The sequence below is a fragment of the Lacerta agilis genome, chromosome 5 (assembly GCF_009819535.1).
Source record: "Lacerta agilis isolate rLacAgi1 chromosome 5, rLacAgi1.pri, whole genome shotgun sequence".
Lineage (NCBI taxonomy): Eukaryota > Metazoa > Chordata > Lepidosauria > Squamata > Lacertidae > Lacerta > Lacerta agilis.
The window spans coordinates 57,222,959-57,239,249 of NC_046316.1; the positions used below are offsets into that span (position 1 = coordinate 57,222,959).

At 44.2% G+C, this 16,291-nt stretch overlaps 1 protein-coding gene across 5 annotated transcripts in view; it reads right to left on the reverse strand.

The window, feature by feature from the left end:
• The window catches only part of MYO7B (myosin VIIB), a 55,037-nt gene that overhangs the window by 15,098 nt on the left and 23,648 nt on the right, over positions 1–16,291 (reverse strand). For all 5 annotated transcript variants that reach the window (XM_033149980.1, XM_033149981.1, XM_033149979.1 and 2 more), the window contains 13 exons: positions 15,269–15,436; positions 14,536–14,760; positions 13,482–13,643; positions 11,606–11,683; positions 8,822–8,949; positions 8,047–8,173; positions 7,110–7,229; positions 4,742–4,915; positions 3,025–3,252; positions 2,561–2,728; positions 1,386–1,503; positions 1,159–1,285; positions 125–294 (listed from right to left, as the gene is read on the reverse strand). In XM_033149980.1, coding sequence (XP_033005871.1) covers positions 125–294; positions 1,159–1,285; positions 1,386–1,503; positions 2,561–2,728; positions 3,025–3,252; positions 4,742–4,915; positions 7,110–7,229; positions 8,047–8,173; positions 8,822–8,949; positions 11,606–11,683; positions 13,482–13,643; positions 14,536–14,760; positions 15,269–15,436 — 1,993 coding nt within the window. The remainder of the gene's footprint in view (positions 1–124; positions 295–1,158; positions 1,286–1,385; positions 1,504–2,560; positions 2,729–3,024; positions 3,253–4,741; positions 4,916–7,109; positions 7,230–8,046; positions 8,174–8,821; positions 8,950–11,605; positions 11,684–13,481; positions 13,644–14,535; positions 14,761–15,268; positions 15,437–16,291) is intronic.

A 16,291-nucleotide genomic window follows, 5' to 3' on the forward strand; every position in this document is an offset into this window, starting at 1 on the left:
GTCATAATCTGCACCTGACATCTATCAGCAGAGAGAGGAGCCCAAACCAGCCCTCCATTGGACACATTGATTCAGCATAACCTGACCCATGGAAACTTTTCCATCTGAAAGCACCCTAAGTTACCTTGCTGCTTCTTTTCTTGCATTGCCACAGCATACTGTGACCTCTCTTTCAGTCCTTGCAGAAACATGACCACCAGCTCAGCAATGACAACGCTGTTGACCGATGTCAAGACAAACTCTTCGGCACGCAAGGTGTTGAGGGTGCAACTTTGTCCGAACGCCTTGACTGCCCTGTAAAACACAGAAGTAATTTGTTAAAGAGAAGATGGCTCCAGGAGCTGCAGGAAAGCAAAGCTCTACATCCACCTACAGCCTTCAGAATAAGGGTCCAAATGTCCTCAAATCCATTAATTCATAATAGAGTCTCTTAACATGGATCAAAAAGCAAGGGGTGGCAAGGACGAGACCTGATCATTTCCAAAGCTGGAACAGAATCACCAACTCCTAGAGGGAAGTCAAATTTGTACATTCAGCCCTTCCATGTCTCCTTACAGAGACATCTTATCCTGCAATGCTCATTCTCAAGCAAAGGGGGAACAGGAAGCACAGTGCTGTAAGGGAACAGTGAGATACTATAAGATTTCATACTCTTGAGTAAACAGAACTCCACACCTGCTCCTTGAAGAAGAGGATGCTTTTTGAAACTCGGTAGGACTAGGAAAGAACACTCCCTGAAATCTTGGGAGAGCTACTGCTAGCCACTGTAGGGAGTACTGAGCTAGGTGGACCAGTGATCTGGCTCAGTATAAGGCAGCTTCCTGTGTAAACTGGGTGCTTGATTTCTCCTCCCCCTGACATAATTGCTGAGAAAGGAAGACAGAAGAATCAAATGTGGCCAAGGATATGCAGAGGAGGTAGGAGCTGAGCATCCTTTGGTTTGTTGAGAGTTCCAAGAGGGGACTCTGCTGCTCTGCTGTGAGGGAGCACACAGTCATGTCACCTGCCTCACTGCAATAGTCCCAGTGGACTGTGCACTTATTTCAGTTTCCCAAGAGGGTCCTGCAATGATAAAATGCATTTCTAATATTGAGCAGAATTTCGGTGAGGATGCAGTACCTATGCTCTCTTGGACCCACGGTGTCCCAGTAGACTTACCTGTTTGTGTGGATGCCAGTGATTTCTGGGAAAGACAGGTCTAGAAGTCTCTTTTCTGACTCATCTAGGAAGCAGATCCCTTTCCAATTAATTGCCACTATAAAATGGTTCTTGGGCAGACTTGGCCCTGTAAACACAATTTTTAAAAAGGTAGTGTGGCGACCTTTTCTTACATCAGATATTCCTCCCCTCCGTACCCTCACCAACACAAAAGGGGATGACATTACCTGAAAATTTGGTGACCTCAAAGAATCTAGAAAAGAGCAGAGGCCACTGAAAGCGGGCAAAATCCACCAGCTGCTCCTTCACGTTCTGAGAGGAAAGTCGGTCCTGGGTATAAGGGGCCTGCAACATAGAGATGGAGAGGTGACTAAGTCTGCTCCCTTCCAGATTTCCCTTCAGTGACAACCATCTCTCTTCTGTGTCTATGCAGACTTTTATGGGGGAAACCCTCAAAACTCCATTCAAGCCCACAGATTTAGAAATACTTTAAAATCCTTTGAAGTGGCAGAGCTGTCTTTAAGTACCCCCAAACTGCCAAAGGCAAGATGTGACCCTTCTCCTTTTTACTTAGCAACAGCTGCATCCACATATACAAATAAGCCGGCAATTCCCCTAGGAAAACAGGTACTGATGATGCGCTTCTGCTCTCAAGAGGAATTGCAGGTGTGTGGGGATGTGGATATTTTCATGGGCATGCATGTCATCACTGCTCTTAGAGACTCTGGGATACATGACCACCTGATCATGGAATATGGACCGAGTGTAGATTCTCAAGCGGACCCATGTCCAATCCATATTTCAGTCTGGAAAGTATGGATCAAGTAAGTCCAGTTTGGAATTCATGTTTGCTGAATTCCTCCAAATGCTCTGCAACATATAGGTGATACATGGGATTTCCTGGTGCACATCCACCAAGGATAAAATACTGAAAGACAACAGTCAGTTCTCCCCAAGTGTTTCAAAGACTGTTCACTTCAGCTGCTATTGCCACCAACGCAAAGGGGGAAGGGCATAGGGAAAGAGAAAAGCTGCAGGAGAACAGAAGAGGTAAGTGGGAAATCAGCAGCAGCAGCAGCAGCGAATGCTCAGTGAAGTGAAAGAAACAGGGTGCACCATTAGCAATCCATCACCCCTGTCAGGCCCATACACAATTTGTCAACTTGTTGAAACCTCTCAATTGTCATAAATTTGTTCAGTAGGACACCCTGCTCAATCCTCCTTAGTAAACCATAGGGGGCAAATATATTGGTCCTCTTTTCCTCTGCCACATTCCTCTAGGACACTTATTTTCTGTTCCAGAAGAAAGCACAGAAGGACAAATGCATTATAAAACAAAGTTATATTAAGACAGAAGCTATGGGTTATGTTAGTCCCAGTATGTACCCCTGGGTGTTCTTACCTTGGCGTGAGCATATGTGATGAGGCTCACCCACTTCTCCTTGGATTTAGACTTCAGCAGCTTTGCTGGGATACACTCCTGGAGCATGTTTTGAACCAACTCATTTTGGATGGACTCTCCAAACTGGACGTAGCAATATTTGGCTCCTATCTCCACCAAGTCCTCCTCCTATGACAATTAATCAGGTTTGGTGATTTGCTAGAAGAGGCTTTAACCTAATGTCAGTCATTGCCCAGACTAGACAAATTAGATATTCATCTTCTCCCAAGCAGGTTTGATCCAGAGGTTTGTATAGCACACATATACAGATGAATTGCACTGATGGCATTGAATAGAATATTGAAACAGTAAGGAAAGATCCATTTGTCAAATAAATGCCCCTGGGAAGACTGATTATGTATAGCAAATCAATCCATTTCCCAAAGTGCCTTTGGACTCCATGTATTAGTGAATGAAAAACCCACCTTCTCACAGCGGTATTCTCCATATCGAATGCCACGGATGATTTGATGATAGATGAGCTCAGTGCTGACAGGATCTTCCTTAGAGTTGTGCCATGGAGTGAAGACCTCTTTCCTGAAGTACAGACGCCAGGGAGTGTGGCGTTCATGGCCACCCTTCTCCTTTTCCATTTGTTCACACTGGCAAATGGCATCCATTATGTGTTCCCGTTCGCCACCAAGCGACCAAGCCTAACAACATCAACATCACCCATTTCAAAGATAAATGAGGTTGTTTTCCTTAATGGGTATTCTAATAATCTCGGGGAAATGCCCCCAAGTCATCTCATGTAAGGGGATAAGTTGTGAATGAAAATTTCACCAGGATAATTAATTAGCAGCATGGTGTAAGGCAGCCTTCTCCCCATATACCCAGAGACCCTTCCTCGTGCGCTTCCTGCACAAGAGGTACAGAAGGCGGCAACATGAGAGCAGGCCTTTTCTGAGGTGGCTTGTGGAATGCTGTCCCAAGGGAGGTTCGCCTGGCACCTTCATTATATATATCTTTAGGTGCCAGACAAAAATGTTCCTCTTCAACCAGGCCTTTGGCTGATTAACATTCTACAGCCTTTTAAATGTGTTTGTGGGATGCGGGGTTATTGTTTTGTTGTTTTCTGTTTTAACCAGTGCTTTTTTTCTGGGGATACTCAAGAGTACGCCAGTACCGACAGCTCTTTTTCTAGAAGAAAAGCACTGGTTTAAACTATTTGTGTTTCCATCTTGTATTCTTATCCGGAGATTTTTTTTTTTTGATGAAGAGCAGTATATACCGTAAATCTAATTTAAAAAACCAACAACCTGGTACCCTCCAGGTTTTTTTTGTTTTTTGTTTTGGACTACAACTCCTATCAGCCCCAGGCCAGTGTATGGTAATGCATGGATGGGAAGGTGGTTTCATTTTATGCCCTTCTAGGGTATTTGTTGAGGTCAGGGCAGGGGCTTGATACAAACATTATTCCTAAAAAAAGCCATGTATAGAACTATGTAGCTAGTCACATTTGTAGATATTAAAACAAGAGATATAAATGCATACCAATACCACCACCACATTTATTCCACTGTATTTTGAGACCCAGATGATTGCTAGAAGGTAACAAGCTATTCATTACTTGAGTATCCAACATAGGTTGATATAAATGGGCTCATTCTTTAAACAGGATGTCATGTAGACTTTTTGCCCATGCAGACTGAATAGGCACGTGTGACTATTTGTGTGAATCTGCTACCAGGAGCACGAAATCTACAAGCTGCATGCAATGGGCTACTTATCATACGGATGCTGGAAATTTTGATCTCATAGTATGACTTTCAAATGACCAGGATAACCACAAGCACATTCAATCTATGTTGGTATATGTGTGTGTTTGTGTAAACTCTGGCCACATTAAAAAGCCCAAAGTGCAAACTGGTCTTCAGAACTAAAAGCACACCTTCCTTGCTGCAATTACTGTGGGAAGATGGACAAACAATCAGGCTTAAAATATGGGAAATTGCATTTTCACATGTGAAGAGTTGTGCTACACTGATAGCAAAGGAAAAGGAGAGCCCAAAACAGCTGGCAGAGCCCTCTCCCCACGCCCACGCACAAAACGTAACTGAAATTTAAAAGAGTTGTGCAGATGCCCCCCCCCCACCCGAATGCATTTAGGCAGATTTCACCCCGCATGCAATGTTATTTCACCTTGTCGTACAAAGCAATATAGAGAGAGAAACCAAATGTATCCTTCAGGTTAGTTTTCTCAGCAACACGCTGGCAAATTTCCTTTGCAATGGAGGCTGAATCTGCTGAGACTGTGATGCTGCTGCCATTCATCAGGGTCACACTAAGTGTAATAGGCTTCTTATTCTTTGTTGCCTGGAAGCCAAAGAAAGACAGGGGCAGAGTCGCAAAGCAACTTTCTCCACACTTGCTCTATATTGCAGCTATAATGAGCGTTCCCCACATCAAACGGGGTGCGCATGTTGCAAGGTTGCGGGGGGTCCCTTTGAATCACGGTGGCAGCTCCTGGCAGTTGGACTGGCTTCACCTTCCCAGGTTGGGATACCTGTGGACTCCACCTATGCTAGCAGCCGCCCAATCCCGGCTGGGAGGTGTTGCCAAGGGGGATTGGCCAGGTAGAGGGAGGGATTATGCACTACACACAATAGATCTCGAGTCATACCTGGGAAGCAGCCGTTGGAATCAGAGCTTCCCCACCCCCCACTCCCTCAACTGATGCTTACTTTGCAGGTTTAACCACCTTTTTCCACAGCCACACAGGCACGCAGGCGCTGCTATGACAAGGTCGCTGTTGAAGGGCCGGAAAGGAATTTCCCTGCATTGGCAGGTTTCGCCTTTCCCGTAGCAATTCGTCACAACTTTAGTCATTTACAGGATCGGGGGGCGTGGGGCGGTGACCCCAGCCCCCATTGTGGCGGCGATAACAGGGTTCCCGTTAAAGGGGTCTCAGGGGGAGGCATTGACCAAACGCCCAGGGTCGTCACTGCCCTCCCCTTCCAGCGGCAGCGAACATAGGGGGGTGGGCTACCTGCTTGAACATATGTTCTCCAGACTAGCCCACTTCCCAATCATGCTGGATAACCCTGAAGGTACCCAGAACCCTGGCTGGGGGGCTGGGAAGGATAAACGCCCAATGCCTGAGCCAAGGTCTTCCTACATCTGAAATATTAATAAAGTTGTGGCCAATTTAATCCCATAGAACGTTGTCATGAGTCTTTATTTCCCTCAGGGGCTGCCCCGGGGTGCGGGGGGACTTCGCCTGGCCACGCAATGAGAATCCCAAATCATTACACAAATATCCACCTTTCAGATAAAGGGGAGAAACCTGACTCTTCCAGATGCTATTAGACAAAAGTAATTGTGTAGTAACATTCAGGCTTCATCTTCTACTCTAAAGCCCTTTAGTACTGCAGACGCATGTCTTCTCTGCAATTAACTGGAAGTGTTTAATAATGAAAGTTTGGCACACCACTTAATACAGCAATGCTCTTCCTTGTGGCCAGGAAAGACCCTTTCCAATATTAATTTTAAAAAAATATTCCCCATGATCCTGGATATAGGATTAGTAATATATACTGCCTCAATTGTCCCTTGAATAGCTTATCTTAATTGCATTCATTGTTCTTGCAGCTGGAGTTGGGGTTTAATTACAAGTACCGTATTCATTTTAAGAGCAAAATATCAGTACCGAATTTCACAATAAAAACTGAGGTTCTACATAGCAAGATAGCATTATATTCTCCAGAAATGCACTTCCCAGTGGCCAAACTCCAAAGACAAAAAGAGAACAAATGAGTACTTAAAGACTCGCCACTCCTGCCACAGGAATGGAAATTGGTCCTGGGACAACTAAGAGAGGCTGTTTGGGGCTGGGGAGCACGCGGGGGGGGGGAGGGGGGCACGGGACTCAGCAGTATTTTGCCCATCCGCACTAGGCAGGTTGTTGCTGCAATTGCGTTTTATTGCAAAAATTGTATGTTTTTGCCATCTATCAGAACTGGAAAAACAAGCAAAGGGGACAAGACACAAACCATCTACTGCAACAATCTGCCAATGGCATCCACTGCTTCCACACTGGACACTTTCTGTGACAAAGCCACACTTTTCCTCACTCACTTTTTAATGCGCATCTGTATGACATCATGAACAAGACAGGTCTCCTTCTCAAATTTTCCTTGTTCCGCCTTTCACATTTCCCCCCAAAAGCTCAGGGGGGAAAAAACTTTTTTAAAATCCCTGAATTTAATAGTTGCCCTATTTCCCCAAGTGCAGATGCCTATTGTGCTGCTGTTCCACCTGACTAGACTGCTCTGGCCATTTCTTAGCTTGTGCTCTGTCCCATTCCTTCTGTATCGTCTGTCCCTCATCACTAGGAATCAAAACTATCACTTTAGCCTTTGTCTAAAGAGTAAGTGAACACAAGGAAGCAATTCCAGACAGACTAGTGCAGAAAGCAGTAAAACGCACAGACCCCATAAGGAGGTTAACTGCCTTCTGTTACAACCCAGCAAGTTTCATCAGTGTGAGAAAAGGATAAAATGATGGTTACCTGCAGCTCCAGCCAACTAGGTGGGTCAGATCGTGTTCCATTCATATATGTGCGCTTCAGTCTTTCAGCACAGTATGGGACATATAATGTTGGTCCACCCTGGATGAAATTCAGTAGGTACTAGAAGTATAAAGCAAACCACAGTATTAGAAAGCAAAGAATATCCCCAAATCCTTATTAACCATCTAATACAGGTATGTAGAACTTGTGAAAATATTTACTCTTGGTTTACACCTCTTCTCTTTCTGGGTTTTGAATATCATTTCCCAAACATCATCATATTCTTTGATACTCCTTGACCTCAAGGAAAGTGACATTTTTTCCCTAGTTGCCATTCTGCAAGGAGGAATTTCTTCCTACCCCACAATTATGCACTGCTACCTTCACTGCCACAACCATAATCTCCACTGCCTTCTCTTCATTCATCCCCTCTTCTGTGGTTGCCAGGAAAAAAGCTCCAAGATGGCACCAGGATCCAGGAGTGCCAGCTTGGCCCTGCGACCCTGGGGGCTGGGGCCATGGGTATCATGCAACGTGCATGGCCCTGGCACCGAAATTTGTGGGTGCCCAGTCCCTTCATGGGGAATTTTGTGGGTACTTGGGCACCCAGGGCTCCAGGGAGTTGGCACCTATGCCAGGATCCTAGAGTTGCCAATGAGGTTATTTTAGGATAACAGCATCTCAAGATGGTGAAGTGGTGGAAGGTGACAGGGTGGGGGGAGAAAAGAGAAGAGAAGAGAAGGAAAGGGAATAAGGTGGGGAGGCACCATGAGGGTGAGGGCAGTGGAAGGTGGTGGTGGTGAGGGGCAGTAGCGATGGGCTTTTTTCTTTAAGCAGTTTCCCCTCTCTATGCACACCCATCACAGACACAATCCTGTACATTCTTGATATTCTAGATTCCAACATACTGTAAAAAAATCAACTTCAGAATAACTACCTTCACAAACTTGTCTGAAGGACAGAAGGAACTAAGACAGAGAGACAGCAGAATCCAGCCTCTCAGATAACTGGTTTGGTTTTTATTCTCAGTGAGTTGCTTGCAGATCTGACAGTAAATTTCATCCCTGTGAAAGAAAACTAATTAGCAAAATGATCCTCATCCCCAATGACAGACTTTTTGCTAAACAGATCCATGTAAAATTTCCATGCTACAATTGGGTATACCGGTACTTGAAGCCTGTTTGATTACATTGTGCTTTTTGTTTTGTAAGAAATGCTGCACCTTGGTACCTTATGCTCAATCTGGTAGAGGTCTACACAATTTTTAATACATTTTTCTAAGGGCTATATGCAGGAGTGGCTCAACACATTTTGCTGCCTGAGGCAAAGGCCCTCATATCCCACATACAAAAGCCCTACCTATGCTACATTTCTGCCTCATTCTTGTTCTTTCAAGAATACCTACTTCAAGGGTTGCCATAGGGCTTTCCTGGGACCCACAGGGTCTTTGTTCCCACCCCTCTCCTTGCTGAAATTAGGCTGGAAAGAAGCATCCTATTGCCACCAATTAAAAAAAGGTGGTGTTCTGCATGTGACGCCCATCTCAGTTTGCAAATGGCCACATACCCACAAATGTTGGCCTAGTTAATATACCAGAAATACAGAATATTAAAAAAAATGGATGAAATTAAGATGAACCCAGACTCTTCTGGCAGGTCATTTGGATATACTCTGTAATCTGAAAATGTAAGCTGCCCCTTAATATATAATACCTGATGGCAGGACGCTGGATAGCATTGCCAATAATGAAGTGCACTTTCTCAAGGTTAGACATAGGTCCCTCAGACACAGTGCTTTCCTCCCGAAACATATCTTCCCCATTGTTCAGCTGGTTGGCCACCTAAAATGAAGCAGGAAACCATTTTCCTCCTCTTTCATGAAAGGTTGTTTTCAATAAATACACTTAATTCTAGGATAGGAAATTGTGACATATAACTGATAACATTCTCTTCTATGGAACCATCCCCTTGCCTCTACACTCACTCACACACAAATCTCCTATACATACTTCATTTTAATTTTGTTCACATATAGGAGGATAGGAAGTTGTCTTAGACTATCAGTCCATCTGGCTCAGTCTTGTCTGCACCGACTGGCAGCAACTCTCCAGAGTTTCAGACTGGGGCATTCCCATCCCTACCTGGAGATGTCCAGGATTGAACCTGGGCCCATCAAAAACAGATGCTCTGCCACGGAGCTGTGGTACTTTCCCTAATTTTGTTTTTATCATTTATATACCTCTCAATTAGCCATGTTCTTTGGGCAGTTCACACATTGAATCATCAACTAAAACAGAAGTATCACCAAAACCAAAAGTAGCACAAAAACATATAAAATCAATAGAACATCACTAAAGCATAGCAGGTGGCGCTGTGGGTTAAACCACAGAGCCTAGGGCTTGCTGATCAGAAGGTCGGCGGTTCGAATCCCTGCGACAGGGTGAGCTTCCGTTGCTCGGTCCCAGCTCCTGTCCACCTAGCAGTTTGAAAGCACGTCAAAGTGCAAGTAGATAAATAGGTACCGCTCCGGCGGGAAGGTAAATGGCGTTTCTGTGCGCTGCTCTGGTTCGCCAGAAGCGGCTTAGTCATGCTGGCCACATGACCCGGAAGCTGTACGCCGGCTCCCTCGGCCAGTAACGTGAGATGAGCGCCGCAACCCCAGAGTTGGACACGACTGGACCTAATGGTCAGGGGTCCCTTTACCTTTACCTTTAAAGCATAGCGGGGGGAATCTTATTTATTAAGTAACCTGGAAGTGAAAGAAGAGGGTTTAACCAGCCACTGGAGAGATCCTAATGCAAGTGACTGATGAGTCTTTCTGGGGAGAGCATTCCATAACCAGGGTGCCACCACTTAAAAGGTCCTCTCTCTTTAATAGAATTGTAGAGTTGGAAAGGATTACCAGGGTTGTGTAGCCCAACCCCATGCAATGCTGAAATCTTTTGCCCAATGTAGGGCTTCAACCTACGGACCCTGAGATTAAGAGTCCTGTGCTTTACCGACTGAGTTATCCCAGCTGACATAATCTGACTCACTTCACTAGACAGGGGAACCTGGTTGAGGGCCCCAGATGAAGATCACATGGAAGGAAGTGATCCTGCCTCCGAGCCATTTAGGAATTTAAAGATTCAATTCAATGTTCGGTAAATGACTGAAGATTCGGAATAGACAAAATAAAGTGCTTCTTTACACAGTGCATTGTTAAACTAGAGGCAGTGATGACCACCAACTTGGATGGCTTTAAGAGGATTAGACAAATTCATGGATATAGCTATCAATGGCTACTAGCTGCATTCAGAATGCCTCTGATTACCAGTTTCTGGAAACTGCAAAACAAGAAGTGCTATTGTGCTCAGGTTCTGCTTGTGAGCTTCTCATGCACATCTGGCTGGTCACTGTGAGAACAAGATGCTAGACTAGATGGGGCTTGTTTGCTCTCACAGGACTCGTAATCTGGGGAACCGGGTTCGCGTCTCCACTCCTCCACATGCAGCTGCTGGGTGACCTTGGGCTAGTCACACTTCTCTGAAGTCTCTCAGCCCCATTCACCTCACAGAGTGTTTGTTGTGGGGGAGGAAGGGAAAGGAGAATGTTAGCCGCTTTGAGACTCCTTCAGGTAGTGAAAAGCGGGATATCAAATCCAAACTCTTCTTCTTCTTCTTCTTAATTCTTAATTCAAACCGATGCACTATGAATGCTTATTTGGAAGTAAATCCATCTGTCCCGTCATATTTATTGTTGATCAGAGGATCAGCGACAACAAAATGCGAGTTCGGTGGGACTTGGTCCTGAATAGGATTGCAGCCTTCATTTCCTTTTAATTCTTGAGACATAATCCTCCCACACCCTATTGCAGGGGTCAGCAAACTTTTTCTGCAGGAGGCCAGTCCACTGTCCCTCAGACCTTGTGGGGGGGCATACTATATTTTGGGGGGGGGAATGAACAAATTCCTATGCCCCCAAATATCCCAGAGATGCATTTTAAATAAAAGCACACATTCTACTCATGTAAAAACACGCTGATTCCCGGACCGTCCGCGGGCCAGATTTAGAAGGCAATTGGGCTGGATTCAGCCCTCGGGCCTTAGTTTGCCTACCCATGCCCTATTGTCTTTGTGCCTTCTTTATAACGTTCAGCAAGGGGGTTGTAATTCTTTTTGTCTTTTGAGTTCTGTGCAAGCAACCAAATTGTCCTACTCTTACAAACATTTTTCCCCCCGTTTAACATCAAGTCTGGTCACTTGACTCAGAATGGACATGTTTTCATATGCAATTTTTCTATTAAATACTGTTGCCCAGAGTACTTATTATTAAACAATGTAGTTCAAGCCCAGGGCTTTTTCCCCAGCTGGAACTCATCAGAACTCAGTTCTGGCACCTCTCAGGTGGACACCACTGCTATTATAAGAGAACAAGGGAGGCGTTCATGGTGAGTTCTGGCACCTCTTTTTCTGTAAAAATAGCACTGTTCAAATCCAATGTCAAAACATAGCCTACCTTTCCAGTCAGCTTGGAGCTGCGTATTAGTTTCACAGATGAAATGACATTGGAGAACTTGTCCTTCCTGTTGTCCCTCTAAGACAGAAATGTTCATTATGAACTTTGATCCTCAAAAGTCAGTGGCAACTGCTAAATTAAGGGAAAATATTCTCTACAGTCTCAAGCACTGTTTCCTGAGAACTTTCCAGTCAAGTAGTACATGCAGGAATTCCAATGGAAAATAAGAATGATTTGTTTTCCACAATATATCTTATGCTGGTGATTCTGGATCCCACAATATGAAAGACACGGGTGGATGACATATCGTACCACTGCAAACTTTCGGATTTAACAAGTTATTCATAAGGCACAGGTAATCACACAAAGAAGTGGCGAGAAAAGATGCCATGGGAGCATGTAGAGTTTTTAGGCAAGCTCCAATAAATTCACCAGCAGATCACCTGGAATCAAAAACACTTTCTAGAATGTTGGTAGACTTTTATCTTAAACATTTGGTCGAAGAAAACACTTTGAGGAGGAGAGCTAGGTTGTTCTCCAGCTTAACCAAGGATTTTCTGAAACCCTAACTCTGCTTTCACTGCAGTCAGAAGCGAGACAAGGGTCTTGCCAAGTACTTTGCAGATTTTTATTTATTTATTTTTTTTAAATCACACACTAGACTATCTCCCCCTCCCAGCACTATAAATCATGTACTGAGTAATGTAAATGGAATGTAGGACTTTCTTTTCACACAACAGAGTCCTAATGAACTATGACCCATTTTCTTCCAAACCAAAATAGGGTACAATTAACAATGGTGCAATCATAGGCAACTAGCCTGTCCTCATTAATTATACCAATTCAAGTCTGCAAGGACTAATTGCAGGAAATTAACTATTAAGCCCCAGAATCCAGCTACAACATGGAACAACCATCTGCAAAATCCCTTTCATCTTGACCAATCAAACACAGATCCCCTGGTCCATACACACTGTACCAGTTATATAATATAGCACTTAATGACCCTCTTGGCTTTGCATCTCTATGATGGCTGCAAAATCAGGATAATTATCAAGCATCTCATAGATGGCAATTCTTGGTGAGTGTGTTACTGGCAGGAGTTGCATGGGTTTGAATGAGGAGAATTGGCTCTAGTCTACAGCTGCCTGGTGTGTTGCACCTACATGAAGGCCATTTAGCATCTCCAAGTTCTGGGTAGACACCCCAATCATCTAGGTGGGTCATTGGATCCTCTAGTCTAGGAAAGGAAGAACTGCAATAGATTTCCTCTTTCTTATTAGGTCTTGCATGAGCAACATGGTCTTCCCAAGCAATGGTGTGTGCCTGTACCCTTTGGCTGCTTTTCAGTCCTGCCTCCTAGTTTCTCCTTTGGTCTGGACTTACTCTCCACCCCTGCTCTCCCAGCTCACCTCAGGCTGCTCCCCACAGCCCAGCCTTGACAGCCCCACATACAGCTTGGGAGTTTTGGTAGGTCTGCTTCAGTTCTTGAATGTAGCAAATTAAAATGCAGACTTCTAGCCTCCAATTATCAAGTCCAACCTCAACATGTGTTTGTAAGTTAGCATGCTTTAAAAAAATAAAAAATGAAACAGTTGTGAGAGTCCCTCAATCCAGGTCAGGATTGCAGCACTTGGAGATGGGGGGGGGGTGAAAGGTCATCCTTCCTACACAATGACTTTCCCTTCTGAGATCCTTCCCCTCCCCCAAAATGCCACTGCAAATACAGTAGTACCTTTGGGGGCAAATAACAATTTCCCGGGTAATTTCCCAGGGGAGAACAGCACAGGCGAAAAGGTTAAGATGCAAATACTTCAAGGGGAGTGGTCTAATTTTCATGAGATTATAGCTGTGGAAAACAATGCCTCCCTCTTACCGCATCAGGACTGTAGTTGCCTGTGGGCTGCAGCTGGTTTTTCTTGCCAAAGGTGTCATAGACCTGAGTCACTTCAGAGCTGCTTTTGCTGTTGGTGTTTTTTACTGGCTCTGGTAAGTCACCCATGAACTGCAAGATGGTGGTCCAAACAGCTAGAGATGCCTAATACGGATAGGACACACAATGAGATAGTTTTGCACAGTACAGTAATGGTAAAACTAACGTGTCACATATTTTACCCATGGGTATTTGCATGCACTTAATTCCCACGGAAGTTTGTGAGGTTCTGTGTGCCTGTACTGAAACCATAACAACTTTGTGAGATAATCTGCAATAGTAGCAGTAGCTATGGCAGCAGCAGTTCAGTCAGTAGCTGGTACTGGTTTTTGCCAATACTGTAAAAGCAGCTTGTTAGTTTGCCCTGTGTTGAGACACATATGATAGTTTCTTTTATGGAGGATTGTAAACCGATTCAGTAAATCTTAGTCAATCTTACAAACTTCATTTATTAAATTTGCATATGAATAAATACATATTCTCCCTTTGTTTTTAGATAATGACTGCATGAGGCATTCTCTCCCATATGTGGGAGACGGTGAAATTTTTTAAAGTACCTGTGTTTAAAAAAAAAGTTCTGGAAAAAATTGCTGCCCAGCAAATTAGGGTTTTGCTTTGAACTGAACAAATATATTGTAAGGTAAATAAATTAATCTAGCAGTTGTATTGACTAAGGGCTGCATACACACCATACATTTAAAGCATGTGCCTTCCCAACCGATCCTGGGAACTATTTCTTGTTACAGGTGCTGGGAAGTATAGCTCTGTGAGGGGTAAACTACAATTCCCAGGATTATTAAGAGGGTGAGAACATCCTTTAAATGTATGATGTGTACACAATCTAAATCTTGCATTCTAGCATCAATGTTCTTTCTATTTTATTTCTAGAATAACATTTTGTGGCCTGCAGGAAACAAAGAAAAAAAGAATAAGATCTAGGGTGCTGCTAGTGTTGTCAGCAGAACTTAAGCAGCACAGCGAAGAAGAGTTACACTACCAGAATATCATCCTTCTCCTCATGGTAGAGCAATGGGTGGCGCAGCGGCCGTCGAATGTGTGTATGTGTAGAGGAGCCTTGGAAGTAAGTGGCTGCAAATTTTGGGAATGAATATTCTGCAAGACCACTCGTCTCCTCTTCCTCTTCCTCCAGCTCCATGGCCATTGGGATCATATCCAGGTCCACCTCGTTCAGCTTGTACATCTGTGTCTTTGTCTCCAAGTCCTGCAGGGCAAAGAATCACAGCAAAGACCAGCTCTCTCTCTCTCTCTCATGTTGTTATCCTTCACTCTCTGCCTTCCCACAGAAACATCAGAGCTTACTAGTCCTGATGGCTGCATTACCTCTGGGATCAGAGGCAGTGTTTGGAGAACATGAGTCAGAGAGCGTTGTTGCACTCGTGTCCTGACTGTGAGCTTCCCATATGCATCTGGTTGGCCACTGCAAGAACAGGATGCTGGGCTAGATGGGCCTTTGGTGTGACCCAGCAGGGCCCTTTTTATACCGAGGCTCCAGCAAGGCTGTTTGCTTGTCTGAGGCATTTGTACCCTGCCTTTTAGCCAAGACACTCTACAAAACTGTGTCAATATCAGCTATTAATAAGCATCATTGTAAGGTGTGCATAGTGGACACCTTCTCTATTAAGATATTATCTCCAGGTGGCCACTTCATACGCTGTTTTTTCCCCTGGGGGTGAACAGGCCTATATAATACTGACTTTACAGCTGCTTACCTCAAAGCCCAGAGGAGCCTGTCCTTCTTGGCCTCCGATTAAAGAAGGTAAGAAACCAAATACTCTGTCCACCATTTCCTGGTCACTGATGACATCATATATTGCTTCATGTTTGTCGTCAACAGCATCATATTTCCTTAGCTTCTCAGCATCCTCTTCCAGCTGTTCCTGTGGATAAGTTATATGAATCCATGTAGCCAGCACTAGGAACTTGTGGGAATGAAAATTTGTACACATCCCAAATCCTCATAGGCACAAAGTGCAAGTTTGGATTTCCATGGCCAGGAGGGCAAACAGTTTTACAAAGTAAGTTATTAGAATGCATATTGTAATACTCAGGAGCAAAGTATGCCAGCTATTCAGAGCATACAAAAATGGACCAGATATTTTCAAATGTTTCTAAATCTCATATAATGTTGTAAGCAATCTACTCCTTATAAGTCTAATATCTGTCACCTAGTTTTAGATGTTCAGGGACAGGCACAGTGGTATCTTGGTAAAGCAGATCTAAGTAGTAGATATCTGACCATATACAGTATATAGCTTGCTGGAACTGTGCTTGCTGGGACCCAGCATATGCACTTGGATTCCAAACAGATTATTTCGTTTTCAAATATAGGGAACAAGAAGATTTCATGGTGGAACTAATTTGCCTGGCTACTTCTGACTTTAAAAAATCAGATGACCTTATAAGGAAAGGTGTGGGGCACCTTTAACCCTCTAGATGTTGATAAACTACGCCTCCTATCGGCTCCAGCAACCATGGCCATCAGGGATGATGGAGACTGTAGTCCAGCAACACCAGGAGGGCCAAAGGTTCCCCACTACCTGTTATAGAACTATAACACATGCGTGAAATGAACTTCACTTTCACAAATGGCAAAGCAGTGACAACAGGTACAGATGGGAGGACATTTGCTGTGTATGATGAACTTTCCTAATATTTCTGCATAGACAGAACTCTCTGTCAACATGCATGCCTTTCTGCTTTGGAAATGTGACCACTTGCATCGCTGTATGTGA